Genomic DNA, 20745 nt, shown 5'->3' on the forward strand with positions numbered 1-20745 from the left:
GGCATATGTGAATGTGTTAAATTTTGTTTGTTTGATTTGTGGCAAACTTTTTAAATTTTTATTTTATATTTTGGGAGGGGGCACACCCAGCAATACTTAGGGTTTATTCCTGGCTCTGTGCTCATGGATCATTTTCGGTGGTACTCAGAGGATCACATGTGGTGCTCAAGATTAAACCTGTTTCCTCTGCTTGCAAGGCAAGCTCCTAACCTGCTGTAGTATCTCTCAGGTGAGGCAAATAACTAACCTCTCTTAATTTTCTCATTATCCTTTGAGTTTGCAAATCAATTAAGAGACATGCTGCAACTACTGGAATTCTAAGCATGCTTATCTTCCTTAATGGTTTATTTATCAAGAAGTAAAACTAAAGATAAAGTTAGATAATTTAATATGTCACAAGAAAATACATACTGATAGAGTCCCTTCAAAATTGAAGCAAGGGGTCTGAAGAGATAGTATAGGAGATTCAAACTAAGCCCAAGCCCACTCCCCACCCCCAACCTCTCACCCCAATCAAACAAAAACAAAAATCCATAGAGAGGGTACATGGGTTAAGGCTCATGCCTGTGGCTGATAAAGCTGGATCCCCAATACTGAAGTGCCAGCATATTTGGTTGAGAGGTTCCTGGGGAGGAGTTCCCAGCCTTCCTAGCTCCTGCTTTCAAAAGTGAAACAAACACTCACCATGTAACATCTGGGACAGAACTTCTAAATTGTAGCTCTTTTGACTTTAGGTTAGGTTTTAGATCTCACTTCTCTTTCATTTTTGTAAATGTTACCACGTCAGTTTGTGATCTTTAATAAAGAACTTAAAATGTGTAAGATACCTTTTCAATCCTTTTAATTGAATGGAGATGTTACTGAGACCGGTGGAGAATTGTTCTTCAAGCTTTAGCCCTCCCTTTGATATAATCCACTTTTGGTCATCTCATTCTCAACAAACATAGCATTTATAGAATCACTCTGAAACACACTGATATTTCTACAAGTCATCTCCATGTAAGAAAGTAAGACTAATTTGAGAATAAAAATCTGTTATTTCTCTGTCTCTGATTCTCTCTCTTTTCCTCCCAAAACATCTCTCTTCTCCTAGGCCCTTATTCTCTTTCCCTTCACATTATTCCTCTAGAAATCTACTTTTTTTTTTTTGGTTTTTGGGTCACACCTGGTGATGCTCAAGAATTACTCCTGGTGGTGCTCAGGGGACCCTATGGGTTGCTGGGAATCGAACCCAGGTCGGCCGCGTGCAAGGAAAACACCCTACCCGCTGTGCTATCGCTCCAGCTCCTAGAAATCTACTTTTACAATTCATTATACACTGAATGGCTCTTAATGTCAGGGTTTCCAAACATACCCTTTTTGAGACTAGGATTGACCTTCTTGTGAAGCAGTTCAGAACTAGAGAGATCACATTTCTCCTAGGATTTTCTCCTTTTGCTAAACATGTGACACAGTCTCCTCACCCAACAATGATAGTCTATTAATTAATTAATTTTTGTGTCACACCCCGCGATGCTTAGGGGTTCCTCCTAGCTCTGCACTCAGGAATTACTCCTGGTGGTGGTCGGGGGGACCATATGGAATGCTGAGCATCGAACCCAGATCAGCCGCATGCAAGGCAAATGCCCTACCCGCTGTGCTATCGCTCCAACCCCTCTTCTATGTATCTTGCGGTGTTGTGAAAACTCACAGCTGGGCGACGCTTTAATGATAATTATCTTAATGATAAAATGATAATGATATCAGCTTTAATGATAATTGTGTCCAGAGTCAAGAGCTATTTCAAAGGCTGAGAGTATGTTCTGCATGTCGGAAGACTGAGTTCAAACTCTGACACTACATTGATCTCAAAGTGCTTCCAGAGGCAAAGCCTGAGCAAAAATCTGGAATAGCCCATGAACACTATTGTGTATGGTAACAGAACAAAACAAATCAACAACATATCACAAGAGATAAAAATCATCATTTATTTATAAAACTTTAATTCAACCAGAAGTTATAATGTTTTAAATAAACATACATGATATAGGAATACTTAAATATATCAAGCATATATATTTTATATGAAAGGAGAAGTCAACAAGAGTATACTAGAAGACTTCAATACCCCATTTACAAAAATAAACAGATGGTTCAGATGACAGTAAAGTAAAAAGCAGGTGTAGACAATGTTATGGACCAAATCAACATAACAGATATATACAGAACATTTCACCAAACAGTAGAATTAACATTCTTTCCATGCACATGAATTTCTCAATAAAGATCAAATTCTAGGTCACAAAATAAGTCAATACAAATTTAAGAATACTCAAGTAAATACAGACATAGTTTTTGCAATCTCAATGAAATGAAACTAGAAATTAATCAGAAAGAAAAATGGAAAAATTCAAATATATGCTTATATTAGAAAACATAGTAATGTTTAATGATTGGATCAAAAAAGAGAACAAATTAGAAAATATATTGATATATGTTAAAGTTAAAATACCAAAGACCAAAGCTTGTGGGATATAGGTCTTCTGGGTTTTAAGGAAAGGATATAAATTTGAGGGCTATAAAACCACAGTCACTTTCCCCAGATGCAGTCTTTTTAAAATCCTCTCATTTTAAAGAAAGTATTTACTTAACCTACCATGTTGCACAATAAATTGGAAATCAAAAATCTTCAATGCTAGACTATGAGAGCTTGAAGAGCACTCAGTATCTCGTCATAGCAGAGTTGTATAACAAGGTCCCAAGTTGCAAGCATAATTTTATGAGGACATATACTGATCTGTAAAATTCTTTCCACCTCAACATTTACATGTTTAGTGGGATATTAACAAAAACATTTATTTAGAAAAATAGTTTTGTTTTGAAAATTAGTACAAATTGCTACAGAAATTCTTTATCAATAGGTTAGCTTTCTATAGTTCTAGTTACTGTTGTCAATGAATAGTCCACAAATATTAGGTAAATTAGATATGTCAAGGTGGGGGGAGAGAGAGGAAAGAGAGAGAGAGGGAGAGAAGCTAAGTTCTTAAAATTTTTACTAAAGTATATTGCATCTACATTGTTATTCCTTTTAGTCTCTTACTGTGCCTAACTAAACTTTACTACATGTATGTATAGAAAAATTGTATACATTGAATTAGGGACTATTGATTATTTTAGGCATCCACTGGAGGTCTTGTGGATAAGAGGAGGGCACTGTACTTCTATGTTCTGAGCCAAGTTCTGTTTGGCTGAATCCAAACAAAGAAATTAGCAAAAAAATAGCAAGGGTAAATTAGCAAAAAAATAGCAAGGGTAAATTTTATATTCTCAGAATACCTAAAAGATAAACTTAATGCTGAGGTATCAATGTCAATATAAAGCTGTATGAATGTAAAAATGTAATTAAATAGAAATTCAATAATGCAGGAAATATTAACAGAAAAAGTAAAGTAAGGTCAGTAAAATAATTGAAGGATAGTTCTGAGTAAGGGTGGGGTAGTAAGGAATGAAATAATAGAAATATAGTATGTCTAAAACTTTTCAGGATGATTATTAAACCATTGATTATTTAAAAAAACACAAAGTAAAAATGTCATTTTCTAGGCAGATTTTATGGAAAAAATGAGATTAACAAAACTGATTTTCAAAAGGATGAAATGCCAAACCAATCTTCTGTCATTTCTCTGCCCTCCTCCTCCCCAGGAAAATTATTTTTTAATTTATTTTTATAAAATTGTTCATGATTTATTGCATTCAATATTCCAACACCAATCCCACCACTATTGCATCTTACCACCACCATTATTTCCAATTTTCCCAACCACCCCTCAGGCCTGCCCCATAGCATAACTGAATAATTTAATTTATATTGTTTGCTACAATTCTCTAAAAATGATCAAAAGATATCTCCTTAGAAGAAAGTGAATATTGTTGTATCTAACCATGGAGCCATCTAGCCCTTGTAGAAGAGATCACAAAACATGTTGTTACAGGTTAACCTTGTGTGTTTACATTTTCTTAATAGAAATTGGCTGCCTTCTACTTTACATCCCATCCAATGTGGTGTGCAATTTTTAGTTTCTCAGTGGTGTAGAGTTTGAGATGTCTGGCAGAATTTAAAAATTTTGAATGGGGTGATGCAGCTGTAGTTATTTTTTTTTTTTTTTTTTTTTGCTTTTTGGATCACACCTGGCGATGCACAGGGGTTACTCCTGGCTTTGCACTCAGGAATTACCCCTGTCCGTGCTCAGGGGACCATATGGGATGCTGGAATTTGAACCCGGGTCGGCCATGTGAAAGGCAAACACCCTACCCGCTGTGCTATCTCTCCAGCCCCTGCAGTTATTTTTTTTTTTAACTGGATGGTGACTTTGTCATTTTCTAACAAGAAAGTGGCACAAATTTTCAGCTCCATTATCAAATCAATGACCACTGTACAGGCTATCCTCAATCCTCAACTTTCTTGATGAGCAGGGGTAGTAGCTGTTGGCAGGAGCAATACATTTGCTGCTCATAGAAAGAAACATCTAAAGGGATTTTGATACAAAGAAAATTATTTTGGTTCTGATGACAAACTGCTGAGACAAATCTCAGGGTTATTGTGTGTGTGTGTTTTGGGGCTGCACCCCTCTATGTTCAGAGGTTACTCCTGGCTCTTTACTCAGGAATTTCTCCTGGCAGTGCTCAGGGGACCATATGGAGTGCTTGGGTCGAACTCAGGTCGGTTGTGTGCAGGGCAAATGCCCTACCCACTGTATGATCACTCTGCTCCTATTATAAAAAGTTTTTAAAAGTGAGATTTGTTGGGGCCAGAGCTATAGTACAGTAGGTTGGGCGCTTACTTTGTATTCAGGCAACCTGGGCTCGATTTTCATCATCCCATATGGTCTCTCAATCCTGACAGAAGTGATAAACTGAGTGTAGAGCCAGGAGTGATCCCTGAGTGTGAGCACTATTGGGTGTGCAACCCCTTTCCCCCATTATTGTAGTTTAGGGATCATATTTATAGAAGTGTTTTGTTTATGGTTTTGATGTACACTTTTATTGTATCTCACCACCACCAAAGTGCCTAATACTCTCTCCATCAATATCTCATGTGACTTTGTAGTCTGCTTTCTTACTTTCTTACTTCTGTATAGTAATCTCAGTATTTTTTCACAAGGCTAAGGAACTGTCATTGTTCAATATTATCCAGTCCCTTATTCTGTCTCCCTATAGATGACAAATGAGTGAGATCATTTGGTAAGCAAGTATTAATTTTATTTTAAGTGATGACATTTATTCTTTGAACAATATTAATAATTTTGCATTTCTTTACATTTACTGCTAGTTTCAACTTTACATTGCAGTTAGAGAGCAACATGTGAAATAGTTTAAACTCAAGGAGTTTAATGGAGATAAGGAAGTATAATAAAAAAGGAAGAAAGAAGAAATTAAGTTACTATATGAAACTATACTATGGAAAGTTTCAATCAGGCTAATGACTCTTGGAAGTGAAGAAAACATAATAAAATTAGGTTTTGTATTTCCAAAACTTTGTGAAATTTATTTTCACTGTGAAGTGTTTTTGACCCAGTGTTAGTATTAAAGAAATAGACTCCACACTGGTAATAAAGATAAAAGATCAGGGGCTGAAGAGAGAGACAGTACAGTGGGTAAGATGCTAGTCTGATCTGAATTATATTCCCTGCACCCCTATAGTCCCCAAAGCCTGCCAGGAGTGATCCTGGAGTGCGGTGTCTGGAGTAAGCCCTGAGCATCTCTGGGTGTAGCCTCCAAACAAAAAAAAAGACAAACAAGAAAATAAATAAAGAGTAAAGGAACTGTAGAAATCCTTCATTCACTTTTATTTAGATTAGTGCTTACATCAACTATTTAGAGTTTGTCTTTATACTTCCTCATATTCCATTCCTAATATCTGGAATCTAATTTTAGAACACAAGTGAACTTCCATATAATGGAACCCAGGATACTTATTTGGCTATAATTCTAACATGCTTACATCATTGTGCCAAAGTGGAAGAAAAAAAATCATAACAGTATACAATAGTGCAGCATTCCCTAGTGTGATGAGCCATTATATGCTATTGATCAAAATGAAATTTGAGCAATTTGATTTTCAGATGTGGCCTAACAGTATTGAGAAGTCAAGAGGCATATTTATAACAGTCATATGCCATCCCCCTCTTCAAACTTTAATTCATTAGTAGAGCACCCAGTGACATTAGGCACATTTGTAGAATTGACTATATTTCATCACACCAGACATTCTTAAGAACATAACTTTCAATTCTGCCAAATTTAATAATTTTATAGCTTTATACAACAGCATAGTTAGAGATTATAATTGCACAGATTTGAGTTATGTATATAAAAACATACTGAGTCACTATATTGTACTTGAAATTCATTTCTCTATGTATCTGTATGATTTATTTTCTGTATGTCCATCAGACTCAATTTTACCATTTATCTGTACCTCCTACTCACACATTTACCCACTTATTTTTTTGGTTAATTTACCTTTTTACTATTCTATGTAATCTATTTATTAATAATTGACCTACAGCCTATCATCGATCTTCATTTGTCTACTACAAGCCCAGGTTATCACAATACTATACATAATATTACACAAACATTGACATTGTCATGCAATTGAATCATTATTTATAATAAGTCATCGTATTTCACTTTTATACATTAAGCACTTCTCCCATGAGAAACTCTGGGTAATAATGACTAAAATGTTTTAAAATATTATTTAGCCCTTATTTGACTAGCTGTTAATTGGAGAGAAAGAAATATCTTCTAGGCTAGACTCTGTTATGCAGATGCATAACTTTGGGAGAGCCACTTTATTTTCTGGTTCTCAGTCTCATCATTTAAAAAATTTCCTATATTCTAATTTTCTGTATTCTAAAATGTTTGATATAAATTCTATCAAATCTAGTGAAATGCCAGTTTCATGGATTCTTTAAGTCAATACTGCATTTTACCAGAGAGAAAACAACACACATCCTTTATAAACTTACTATTTTTAATATGGCTTTTGACTGCAGATATGACACAATAAACATATGGCAATAACAAACTTATTATTGATTAGAAAATAAGTAAATACCGATATTGGTAGGTGAATGCTTCTAATGGGTATAACCTTGAAAAAGCTACTATGTCTATGGGTTTTAGTTTCATCTTCTGTAGAAGGGTTTGTGGATGGGATTGTTGTACATATCTCTTAAGTTTCTTTGAATAGTATATACATATATGTACAGGAACTTTCTTGGAGTTTGCTGTTAATTTAAAAAATTTTTTAATTTACTCTAGAAAACCTAGGGACAAACAAAAGATATTTAAGGTACAAATTCCTGTTCTTTTCAAGGATATCTTGTAAAGATGTTAAATAGCAAATTTTTAGTTATCAAGAATTCTCCATTTTTGGGTTATTTTTGAACTATAGTGAGTTCAAATAAGTTCATTCATGAACACCTTTGTAAACAATTGAAAATTCCATTATTTACTTTAGTGGGCACTATACTTTTTGGTGGTAGTTCCCTTTTTAATAAACAAAAGATACTGGAGGGAAATGACATTTTCTTAAAATTTGCATCTCATGGTAAGAATGCTAGGGAAATGCTGATATTCAAAAAAATTGTGTATGAAAGTAAAGTGTTAATCATAGGTTTGACAATGCTCCATAGTAAATATTGCTTAATGAGAAACAATTAATATGACTAAAACTCAGTGAATGCTGAGTCTTAATATAGAAACTATTCTCCCATAAATGAATTTATTTCCCTCAATAGAAACACTATCACAAACTGAGTGAGGGAAATAACTGCTAAAATACTGAACAACTATTTCATTTAAGTATGGGAAAATTAGGAGGTGTATGGTCAGTCCTCCTTGACTTAAATATACGGCTACTGAGTTTCCTCATGGAATTCTTTACATCTTTATTTCTAAGGGTGTAGATTACTGGGTTCAAGAGGGGAGTGAAAATGGTATAAAATACTGAGAGCACTTTGTCTATTGGGAAATTTGTGAAAGGCCACACATAAATGAAAATGCACGGACCAAAGAAAAGGGTTACAACAGTGAAGTGGGCACTGCAAGTGGAGAGGGCTTTGGAGGAACCACCAGATGAACGTTGTCTAACTGTCACCAGGATGATGGTGTAAGATATCACCAAGAGGATGAAGCACACCAGGGCAATCAAGCCACTGGTTGAGATCATGAACACCCCCAGAATGTATGTATCTACACATGCCAACTTAATTACCAAAGGGAGGTCACAAAAGAAGCTGTCCACTTTATTGGGTCCACAGAAGGGCAAATTCACGGTAAATGCTAACTGACTTATAGCATGGAAGATGCCAACAATCCAGGAAAGTGTCACAAGTCCAATGCACATTTTCTGACTCATAATGGTTAAGTAACGTAGAGGTTTACAGATGGCAACATACCTATCAAAAGACATGGATATGAGCAGCACAATTTCAACCCCCCCTAAGAGATGCAGGAAGAATATTTGGGTAATGCAGCCTTCAAAGGAGATGGCTTTGTGCTCGCTGAGGAAGTCTGCAATCATTTTGGGGGTGGCAAATGAGGCTAGAGACATGTCAATGAAGGAGAGATTCCCCAGCAGAAAGTACATGGGAGTGTGGAGGCGGGGCTCTGACATAATGGTGAGCATAATAAGGAGGTTCCCCAGAACTGTAGCTGCATAGACCACAGAGAAAAACAGGAAATAGAAAATTTGGAGTTCCCAAGAACTGGAGAGACCCTGCAGTATGAATTCTGTTACCACTGACTGATTGTTCCAGGCCATTTAGTCCAAGTCCTAGATGAGAGAGCTAGGAAAAAGAGTGGTTACATTTAAAGTGATTTCTAAATAAAACATTTCAGTGGCAGCCTACCACCACTGAATAGTTTCCTGTTACATTATCATTTCTCTGTTAATAGTGGCTAAATATTTATCCCAAGGACTTTCTGCATGTTAACTCATTCAATTCAATATTATTATGACTTAGCAACTTGCTTATAAGTAAGATGCAAATCTTCATATAATTAAGTAATAATATAGCTATTTGTGAAATAGTTAAAAATATTCACAGAGTATTGCCAAGAACTTTTGAAGAGTAAACGTTTTCAAAATATCCTGATGAAAAAACTGGAGTAAATGTTTAAGAATTCTCAATGATTGTTAGTGCATACATATATTATATATATTATATATGTTATTGGGAAAAATTTTTTCTGTATTAAAGGTGGTGAGATACAAGAAGAGAACTTAAGGGAGAGACATTAGCTACAAAGAAAACAAAACCTTCAAAACAATGTTTCCATTTTCTAAGGAGATTGATCACAATAAAAGTGAATTAGTGTCTTATTCATTTTAATTACACAGATGTGAATGACTCCTATTCTATACTACTAAAGACAAGCATTGTTTTTCAAAGAATGGCAAAATGATGTTAGAGATAGAAAATGCCACACATTTCTAAAATTAATTTAAATGGAAAGACACTGTTAAAATATTTTGCTGCCTGGAGCCAAGAACATTTTTAACTGCTGAATTTTATTTACCAAAGTAATTCTAAACTAAAACTCTTCTTATCTCCAAAGTTTACTTGAGCAAGTAGAAGTGTTTTTATAGAGATAAAGGATGGTGATGGATCTAGAAGTTATGCAATATAACTTTCCTCAAAAATTGAAACTAGGTTCTTTGGGAACTACCTCTCACTGAGAGCTTGAAAAACTTTACAAAATTCACCAGAAGTCTATTGAAATTATGTGTACCTAAAACACATGTACCTAAAACTGTCACTATCACTGTCATCCCATTGTTCATCGATTTGCTCGAGCAGGCACCAATAACTTCTCCATTGTGAGACTTGTTGTTACTGTTTTTGGCATATGAATATGCCATGGGGAGCTTGCCAGGCTCTGCTGTGCGGGTGGGATACTCTCAGTAGCTTGCCGGGCTCTCCGAGAGGGATGGAGGAATTGAACCCGGTTGGCTGCATGCAAGGTAAACACCCTACCCGCTGTGTTATTACTCCAGCTCGTACCTAAAACATATGACATAAACTTGTTTCTTATCATGAAACCAAGCTTTTCTTTCCTCTGCTTCTTATGCTGACTTTCTTTTCTCAAAATTCTGCTGCAAATGTATAGTCTAAACTTTTTAGGACCACACTTAATTTACACATTTATCTTTCTTCTCTCTTCTTTTTTGTTTTAAAAAACTATACACTGTCCTTTTATCTATATAGTCTAGAAGCTATGGTGGAGCAAAGAGCTCCCAAGCATGGCTCTGGGTTCCCGGGAGCCACTCCCTGCGATACTCAGACAGGATCAACAACTCGAGGGATCATTGTGTGATTGTAAACCAAACGTGAAAGCTTGTAACTATCTCACAGTGATTCAATAAAACAAAAACAAAAACAAAAACCTCAAAGGAGCGTCCATCCCTACAGCACTGCTTGACCTGAAGTTCTGGGTCCTGGAAGTGCTGGGGTGCATGCATTAGGGGGAACTGAACTTGGGTTGGTGCGCAAAAGGCATGTGCCCTGACTGAGTCATCTCTGTTCCCTTTGCAGAAAGTTTCATTTTTGTTTCTGTCCCCACGTACCTGGTATTAAAATTGATATCTCCAGCAGAGCTCTTGCTTAAATAGATGTAGCAGGAACAGTGATCTCAAATCCTGTCTTAGGTGAGAGAAGTTGGATAGTTTACTGAATCCTCTGGTGCTTCTGATTCTGTGAGCAGGTTTGAGTGATATGATTTTAGGTTCTATTTTCCACATTACTTAACATCTAGTACCTGAAAATTTGGACAACTGCTCATATAAAATCTAAACTTAATTTTTGGATAAAGGGGGTCCAGCTTGCATTCTTTGGAATCTGTATTTATAGTGTCTATACTGGTATGAAGAGATTAAGCGCATTACATGGCAGAAAAAGACCATCGGCTGGTAGGGGAATAAACAGATATTCAAACTGCAATGGGAGTAATTAAAACATGCAAGTTTATTTGAATAGAGTTAATGACAGATCACGAAACATTGCAACTATTCTTAAGTGCTTTCTGTACATGGTATGGATATGATAGTGTGAGATACAGGAAACTTCATCTCTAGCTGTAGAAACCATAAGAAAATAGCATTGATTTTTTTCACTTGTGAGAAAATTGCATATATGAGGTTATAAATGTCTCTGAGTTCTACCACTAACAAATGAGGATAAACCTCATGTTTCCCCATTTGGAGAAGAAATTAGACTGTACATAGTAGAGTTAATGAATAATTGAAACTTTAGGTTTTATAATATTCACTTGAATAATTAAAAACTAGGGGAAGAAAGGAAAAATAAAATGAAGAATACTATTATATATTTATAAGTACATAGGTATTGCTATGTGATAACATTTTAAATGTGTTTGCAAACATCGAAATGAATAAAAATAAAATTCATTTGGAAATATTTTTCTGTTGGGATCATGGGGATGGCCCAAAGACTGCAAGTAAGTGGTGGGGGTTTGATCCCCACCATAGCATGGTCCCCAAGTATAGAAGAGAGTTATTCGTTTTTGGTTTGGGGACCATAACCCGTGGTGCTCAGGGCTTACTCCTAGCTCTGCACTTAGTGATCAATCCTGGCGGGCTTGGGAGACTATGAGATGCTGGGGATTAAATTGGGGTCAGCTGCGTGCAAAGCAAGTGCCCTACCTGCTTTACAATTGCTCCAGACCCTGGGGAAAATTACTCTTGAACATCAAGCTCAGCACCAAGGTCGACATTGGCCCTGAGTACTGATGGATAAAGCCACTCAAATAAAATCTATAGTTTCTCTCTTACTATTCAGTTCAGAAATATATGCATTGCTGTTTTTGTGTCCTAATAAATTTAAAATAAATAAATTAATAAAACTACATTATATCCTGTTCATACAAATAGACTTGGATATCAGATATGGAGAACTGAATTCACAGCACATGTAAGATTTTATTACACTGCCTGAGAATTCATCACAACGTTATTAAACTATCTCAACTTCCTCTCGTAATGAGAGATGGATATAAAACAAATTCAGTGCTTTGTAGTGAATAATAAATTGTGCTACTATGTCAATAAGCACTTCAGATAGCACCTGTTAGCTGGTACTTAATTAGCAGGTAATTTCCCAATTTATTATGTTTATCTTGATGTGAATGAAAGTACACTTTCCATATTGTCTCTTCAAGATGTTATTCTGAGGGGCTGAGGTTATTTATTACTTATGGCACAATTTATATATTTTTATTCCTCTGGAGTTTTAAAACTATTTTTAGTATATTTTCCATCATTTGTTCCCTGTATTAATCTACTTATATTACCCTTAGCTACTTCCCTTATTTGCTTATTGATATAGTAGTGTGAGAAGCAGAAGATTCCTTAGTATGATCATAGAAAAGGGGGGAATGTGAGAAGCAGTTAGCTCATCTCTTCTCACCCTGGTCGTAATGATTGTAGGGGGTGCAGCTCTGGCCAGGAAGGATATATGACTGAATTAATGGGCTGAAAGAGCTACCTGGGGTTTATACAATCATGGAGCTAGAGAGTCAGGAGCTGATACACCTGTGTCTTGTATCCTGTGTCTAACTTATAAGTGCCTAACAGATAAGATGCTTTCTTGATGTATGGGAATGCCTTGCTTTATTGATATATGGGAATTGGGAATGTCTTTCTAATTGGGAATGTTTTGTTGATATATTGTTCCTGTATGCTTTTTTCATTTATGAAATGTTTGAAGTTATGTCTGCCTTTGGAATTGTTTATCTCTGTGCCTACTCCTGAGTCCTGTGTGTCCAGGATGGCTATATAAATCCTTGGCTGGAAGTCCTCGGGGTCGAACTCTGACCTCCTGCTTCGGCAGGATAGCTTGGCCCCAGCTAACTGGAATAATAAAGACTTGGTGTGTGTTTTGCAATCCTGCTGGACTCTTTGTCTCTCTGAATACTGAGGGGTGATCTCGATCCTAACAGTAGCACAATTTATTACTCACTTCAGAGCACTTTAAATTTCTGGTTATTATTTAACTGAATGACAACCAGAAGGTCTAAAAGGAGGATGTGTTATTTCCCTCCAGATTAGGTCTGTTTTTACTCTTTTTAAATAATTTTATTTTCCATAAAGTGATTCACAGTAATTGATTATAGTAAATATTTCAACACCAATCCCACCACCATTACACTTTCCCACCATTATTATTTCGAATTTTCCCACTAACACTCAAGCCTGCCCTACAGGCCGATGCTAGATAATTTGTATTGCTTGTTATGAATAGCACAAGATGTGTGCTCCTGGAATTCTAAATTTTTTAATAATTGGGGTCTGGAAACATCTCTGCAATGAGATGATTGGTTCAGAGATTCATTTGCGATTCTCTGGATCATGGCTGTTAATGCACTTAAATGGAACCTGGAAGCAGTTTGTGGGTGTGACAGCCAGGAACCTGAAGGGGCAGGGAGATAGGAAGGAGCAACCCATCCCTGATTCCTTGAGGCCTGGAGTTTCAGTCACTGGTCCCGTGTACCTGGATTTTTCATTGGGTTCTGGGGGCTGTTTTTACTCTTGACAATATTTGTATATCTCGTCCTTGTCTTTTTAAGATTATGACTTCTTCAAAATTTCTAAGTGATATTCACTGTATCACTGTCATCCTGTTGCTCATTGATTTTAGTTTATACTAAAATATCTTTGTGTTTTTTCAGAATGATAAAATATAAAAGCATTTTGAGGACTACATTATTTTCAATTTTGAAAATAATTTTTTAGCTACCCGTGGCATATTCAATATGCCAAAAACAGTAAAAACAAGTCTCACAATGGAGATGATACTGGTGCCTGCTCGAGCAAGTTGATGAACAATGGGATGACAGTGATAGAGTGCTACTTATTATTTTACATATATGCGTGGCATTAAGTAATCAATTAACTACTTAACAGGATGCATTAGCATAAAATTGGAAAGGAAAATTTGTATGTGTTTGTAGGTTAGTTTGTTATACATTAGTTAGCCTGAAAGATTAAACAAAAAATTATTACAAAAATAGAATTTAGAAACTTGGTTCTATAATAATGTAAAAGCCAATACATGTCATACATACAGAAAAAGAATAAAAAAGGATACAAAAATATATGAATATATATTTGATTTATAATGCACAAGAATAGACTTGAGCAATAGACACGTCAACACATCACATTCCTGAAGAAACATAATTAAGAAGAAAAATCATAAAAATGCATATTTTCTGAAATTAATTTATAAGTTTAATGCAATATTACTACAAATAACATCAGTCTTCTGATGGAGATAAGCTGATCATAAAATTCTTTTGGAAAAATGGCATGCAAACACATAGAAAAATGCAAGAAAATATTTTTACAAGTAAAGCAGTGGGAGAGAGTTAGTTATAGAGGGCATTAAAATATAATATAAAGATGCAAAAATCATACAGTTTGATGTTAATGATTAGTTTTACAAAGAATTTAAAGAAAGAAACAAAAAATTTTGGAAATAGACTTAAATGTCCAGAGAAGTAAAATGAATGGAGTTTAGAAATCCTTTATTTTTTTGTGAATAGAGTTTCCCTGTGACCCAGCTATTCCATTGCTGGGGGTCTACCCCAGGAACACAAAAACATTGTTCCCAAAGGACATACACAGAGTTTTGTTCATTGCAGCATTATTTACAATAGCCAAGATACCAAGATCTGGAAGCAACACAGTAACAGATCAATGGATGAAAACAAGATGGTATATAAACACAATAGAATATTACTCAACTATGAGGAAAGATGAAAAATTTTGACTTGTTTCGACTTGGATGACTTTGAAAGGGTGGCAGGTTGGGTAAAATAAGTCAGAAAATTAAAAAAAATACCGGAGGTCTATGCTCATTTATGTATAAGGTATAAAGCAACAAAGTGTGGGATTAGATCATTCTAAATGGAAGCAAACTCTGAGACATCATCTATGGAACTGAGAACTGAGTTTAAAAGGCTGGAAGGTACAAGTGGAGGATCTTGTCATAGCAGTTGCACTACAACTGTAAAACAATAACTCAGTACTATAAAAATTGATACTTTTTATGTGTGCCAATCTCACTGGTGTGATGCAATATGTTTTGATTTCCATTTCCCTTATAATAAGTGATGCAAAGTATGTTTTAGATAATTATTTGCCATCTGCATGCTTTATGTGAGGAAGTTCATGATCAACTCTTCTCCCACCTTTTGATAGTTTTTTTAGTTGTTTTACAAGTATGTCTTGTATATTAACTGTTTGTCAAATGAGTGTTGGGCAAACATTTTTACCAAGTCTGTGGAGTGTCATTTTTTATTCTGGTCATCATTTCTCTTGCAGTGCAGGAGCTTCAAAATTTGATGTAGTCCCATTCGTTTATCACTGTTTCTATTTACTTGGCCAATGGCATTGGACCACTGACGATGCCTCTAGGTTCATTGTCATAAATGATTCTAGCTGTTTTCTCAGTGTAATATATGTATGAAGGTTTTATTATCAAAGTCTTTAATCCAATTTGAACTGACTTTGTGCATGGTGAGAGATAGGGGCCTGAGTTATTTTACACGTTACTTCCAGTTTTCCCAGCCCCATTTGTTGAAGAGGTTTTTCTTGCTCCATTTCATACTCTTTGCTCCTTTGTCAAAGATGAGCCAAGAATCTGAGCTCTATTTCATTACCAGAATGGTTTTTTCTTTTTTGCTTTTTGGGTCACACCTGGCGATACACAGGGATCATTTCTGGCTCTGACTCAGGAATTACCCCTGACAGTGCTCAGGAGACCATATGGGATGCTGGGAATTGAACCTGGGTCTGCTGCATGCAAGGTAAACGCCCTACCCGCTGTACTATTGCTCCAGCCCCCAAACTATTTTTATTGCTATTGCTTTGCGGTATAATTGTTGGGGAAAGACAAACCACATTTCCTTGTTGAGCTTTGTCTTCGTTATCTGTCGCTGTAATGATGATATTAAAATATCACAATCATGATCATGAAATCCCATTGCTCGTCAATTTCTCGAGCAAGCTCAGTAACTTCTCCATTCGTCCTATCCCTGAGATTTTAGAAGCTCTCTCCATTAGGTCTTCCTAACGGTGTCGCATTGGAGGCTCTTTCAGGGTCAGGGGAATGAGATCTGACTTGTTATTGGCTTTAGCATGTGAGTACACTATGGGAAACTTGCTAGGCTGTCCCATGTGGGCAGGAAACTCTCAGTAGCTTGCTACTTTCTCCCAGAGGGAGAAGTAAGTTCTAAGATATCGTGGGGCTGCTTTGCGGCCGCGTGCTTCTGGAAGCTTGCTTATAAGTCTCTGGATGTTGATAGAATTACACACACCTGGGTTCCTCTGCTGGCACCTTCATGCATGAGGCCTGTCTGAACGTGTGGAGAGGGGCCTCGAGTATGGATGTGGCTAGGTTTCGGTGGTCTTCGGCCACCGGGAGCTCTGCTCGGGGTGGGGAGGGAAGCTGGAGCCCATCCCTCCGCGGGGTCCCGGGGAAGATAGCCAGGCGTGCGGGCAAGAGACTCAAATATACCACTATTCTATTCTATGTTACTGTAAATGCCTAGTCATGACTGCTAATAAATAAACATACTTATATATCATCATTGTATTGCTTCCTTTAATTCTATACAATGCATGCACTTCTTTCATGTTATTGTAGTACTGTCATCCCATTGTTCATCGATTTGCTTGAGTGGCACCAGTAACGTCTCCATTGTGAGACTTGTTGTTACTGTTTTTGGCATATTGAATATGCCACAGGTAGCTTGCTGGGCTCTCCAAGAAGAGGGATGGAGGAATCAAACCCCATTCAGCCTTGTGCAAGGCAAACATCCTACCTGCTGTGCTATCGCTCTAGTCCATTCATGTTATTATTTTTGCTTAAAAGTCTATTTTATCTGACTTAAAGATAGTGTTTCTAGCCTTTACATTTTTCTATTAACTTGGAGTACCAGTTTCTATCTCTTCATTTCAAGTCCACATTTATATTAAAACTTAAATGAATATCTTGAATTCACTGATTTGTACCTTCCTTTGATCTAGTTGATCTAATGCTCTCTGATACCATTTTTTGATCTCACATCCTAAAACCCTGTTACTTTCTTAAAGTTTCTTGAAACTTAAAGTTTCAATTTCTATCATTTTTGTTTGTTTTGTGTGTGTGTGTGTGTGTGTATGCATTATACCTGGTGGTTGAGGAGAGGCTGATCCTGGCTCTGTGCTAGGGGGTTCCTCCTAGAGGTGCTTAGGGAAAGGGGGATGTAGAGAATAAACTCAGGCTTCTTAAATGCAAAGCACACACTCAATTTGTTCTTCTGTTTTGCTATATATCTCTGACAAGATTCTCTGAGTTCTCTTGTATCACTATCACTTTGATGTGCCTTTCTGAGTTTTCTTCTACCTATTTAAGTTTCTTATAACATTTTAAAATTGTCTATCTGATAGTAATAAACAAGCTTCCATGTCTTTGAGATGGGGTTTTGGAGAGTTGTTCCGCAGAGTTGTTGTAGTTCCTTGAGTTCCAAAGCAATATATTTTCTATTTGCCCATTTTGCTACTTTAAATACCCACTCTCCTACACACACACACACACACACACACACACACACACACACACACACACACACACACACACACACACACACAGAGATTTGAACAACTTTAACTTTTCCAGCAGGTGGCGCTGTGACTTAATTTTATTTTCAATTTTTAAAAATACTTTTGTGGTTCCAGGGATGAACCCAGAGCCTCACTCTTGGTAAGCAAGAGATTTACCACAGAATATATCACTGAACCTAATTTGATATTTTACCACTCTATTATCTCCCAAAGGCACTGACTGAGTCTGCATTTGCAAGAAGATTGTGGGTGATATGGAAGGCTTCAGATACATTGGGAATATACTAGGTTGCTGGTTTTTTATCCTCTTCTCAGGATTCTAAGTCTGTGATATTCAACACTCAAGCCATTGTTAGCACATTTCTGTTGTCCTCCATGCTGGGATCCTACCCTATCAAGAACACTCACTTCCTCCACAAGGAGATATGTGTTGGTAAAGGGGAGAAGAGGGAACTCTGGTGTACTGTTGCTGAGAGTATATTAGTACATTTCCTATGGAAAACAGAATAAAATTTTTCTAGAATTAAAAACAAATATCATATTTAGTCATCCCACTTGTGATTTTTTTAATTTTTATTTTAATTATTATTATTATTATTTTTTTTGCTTTTTTTGGTCACACCCGGTGATGCACAGGGGTTATTCCTAGCTCTTCACTCAGGAATTACTCCTGGCAGTGCTCAGGGGACCATATGGGATGCTGGGATTCAAACCCGGGTCGGCCGCGTGCAAGGCAAACGCCCTACCCGCTGAGCTATTGCTCCAGGCCCTCCCACTTGTGATTTTATATCCAAAATAACTGAAGCCAGGTTTTCAAAGAGGTATGTGAATTTTTATGTTCTTTGTGATATTATTCACAATGGCCAACACATAGAAATAAGCTGTGTTCATTTTAGCAAGTGGATAAAGTATAGTGTAGATAAAACGTATAGGGCCATTGTCTAAATTTCAACATGCATCTACAATCCCACTGTGAGATAGTTACAAGCTTTCATGTTTGGGTTACAATCACTCAAACACCCATCCCTCCACCAGTGCACATTGCCCACCATCAATACCCCCGGTATACCGACCCTTCCCTACCCTCCCACTGCCTCCATGGAAGACAATATTCCCCATACTCTCTCCCTGTGTTTGGGCATTATGGCTTGCAACACAGACATTGAGAGGTCATCATGTTTGGTTCATTATCTACTTTTGGCACACATCTCCCATCCTGACTCATTCCTCCAGCCATCATTTTCTTAGTGATCCCTTCTCTATTCCATCTGCCTTCTCCCCTCTACTCATGAAGCAGACTTCCAGCTATGAGGCAATCCTCCTACTCTTGTATCTACTTCCTTGGGTGTCAGCCTCATGTGATGTTATTCTATGCTCCACAAATGAGTGCAGTCCTTCTATATCTGTCCCTCTCTTTCTGACTCATTTTACTTAGCATGATACTCTCCATGTCTATCCATTTATAAGCAAATTTCATGACTTCATCTCTCCTAACAGCTGCATAGTATTCTATTGTGTTGATGCACCAAAGTTTTTTTAACCAGTCATTTGTTCTAGAGTACTCGGGTTGTTTCCAGATTTTGGCTATTGTGAACAGTGCTGCAATGAGCATATAGGTACAGATGTCATTTCTACTGTGCTTTTTTTGCATCCTTGGGATATATTCCCAGAAGTGGTATTGTGGGGTCATATAGAAGCTCAATTTATAGTTTTTGAAGGACTGTCCATATTTTTTTTTTTCAGAAAGGCTGGACCAGTTGGCATTCCCACCAACAGTGAAAGAGCGTCCCTTTTTCCCCACATCCATGCCAAGACTGGTTGCTTTTGTTCTTTTGAATGTGTGCCAGTCTCTGTGGTGTGAGATGATATATTATTGTTGTTTTGATTTGCCTCTCCCTGATGACTAGAGATGTGGAGCATAAGAGCTTGGAGAATGACCAACAAAAGGAGACCAAATTGAACAGGAGGAAGGAAATAATAAAACTCAGAGCAGAAATTAATGAGATGGAAACCCAAAAAATAATCCGAAAGATCAATGAAACCAAAAGCTGGTTCTTTGAGAAAATATACAAGATCAATAAGCCTCTAGCAAAACTCACAAAAAAGGGAGAGAGAAAACCCTAATAAACTGAATCAGGGGACATTACAACAGGATCTACAAAAATTCAATGGATCCTCAGAGATTACTTTGAGACTCTTTATGCCATCAAATATGAAAACCTTGAGGAAATGGATAAATTCCTAGATTCCTATAGCTTCCCAAGGCTGAACCAAGAAGACCTGGAATACCCGAACAGATCTATCACCATCAAGGAAATTGAAAAGGAAGGGCTTTCTTATATTGATTTTGCTGGGTATAGCTTGGGTCCAGAGAGACAAGTAAGGGTGGAGAGACTAGTGAAGAAGAAGCAGAATCTAGAGAGCTGGGATCAAGGGATGAGGGGCTAGGAAGGAAAGAAGCAGTCAGAGTCAGAATCCAGAGATCAGAGTCAGAGTCAGAATCCTGAGAGAAGAGAGAGAGTCCAGGCTGTGAGATGGAGCATGGAGAGATGAGTGGGAGAGACAGGAGAAGACAGGAATGGAGGGCAATGGGAGACTAGGGACAGTTGTTTTTCTCTAGTATTGATCTTTAGCTGCCAGGTTTTGCAAATACCACATAATATCACCTGAGAGTTATATTTCTATAAAACTTTCTTTTTTTTGGCTTTTTGGGTACTGATTTAAAATCAAGTTTTAAATTCACCCGGTGATGCACAGGGGTTACTCCTGGCTCTGCACTCAGGAATTACCCCTGGCCGTGCTCAGGGGACCATATGGGATGCTGGGATTTGAACCCAGGTCGGCCGCGTGCAAATCAAACGCCCTACCCGCTGTGCTATCTCTCCAGCCCCCATCTATAAAACTTTCTGATCTGTCACCACCCTGTCTCAAAAGACTGGCCCTCATGTAATAATGGAATATAAAGTTTGAAGTTTACACTGCTACACAATAAATTATTTAAAAGTTGATGGGCTGAAGTAATAGTACAGTAGTCAGGGCATTTGCTTTGCATGTGGCCAACCTGGGTT

At 37.0% G+C, this 20745-nt stretch overlaps 1 protein-coding gene across 1 annotated transcript; it reads right to left on the reverse strand.

Annotated features, from left to right (window-relative positions):
- Window positions 1-7843: 7843 nt before the first annotated feature.
- On the reverse strand, window positions 7844-8812 carry LOC101538262 (olfactory receptor 4K3). Its single transcript, XM_004609728.2, has one exon. The coding sequence runs from the start codon at window positions 8810-8812 to the stop codon at window positions 7844-7846; it is 969 nt and encodes a 322-aa protein (XP_004609785.1).
- Window positions 8813-20745: the final 11933 nt, after the last annotated feature.

This window comes from Sorex araneus, chromosome 3 (assembly GCF_027595985.1).
Source record: "Sorex araneus isolate mSorAra2 chromosome 3, mSorAra2.pri, whole genome shotgun sequence".
NCBI classification, from domain to species: Eukaryota; Metazoa; Chordata; class Mammalia; order Eulipotyphla; family Soricidae; genus Sorex; species Sorex araneus.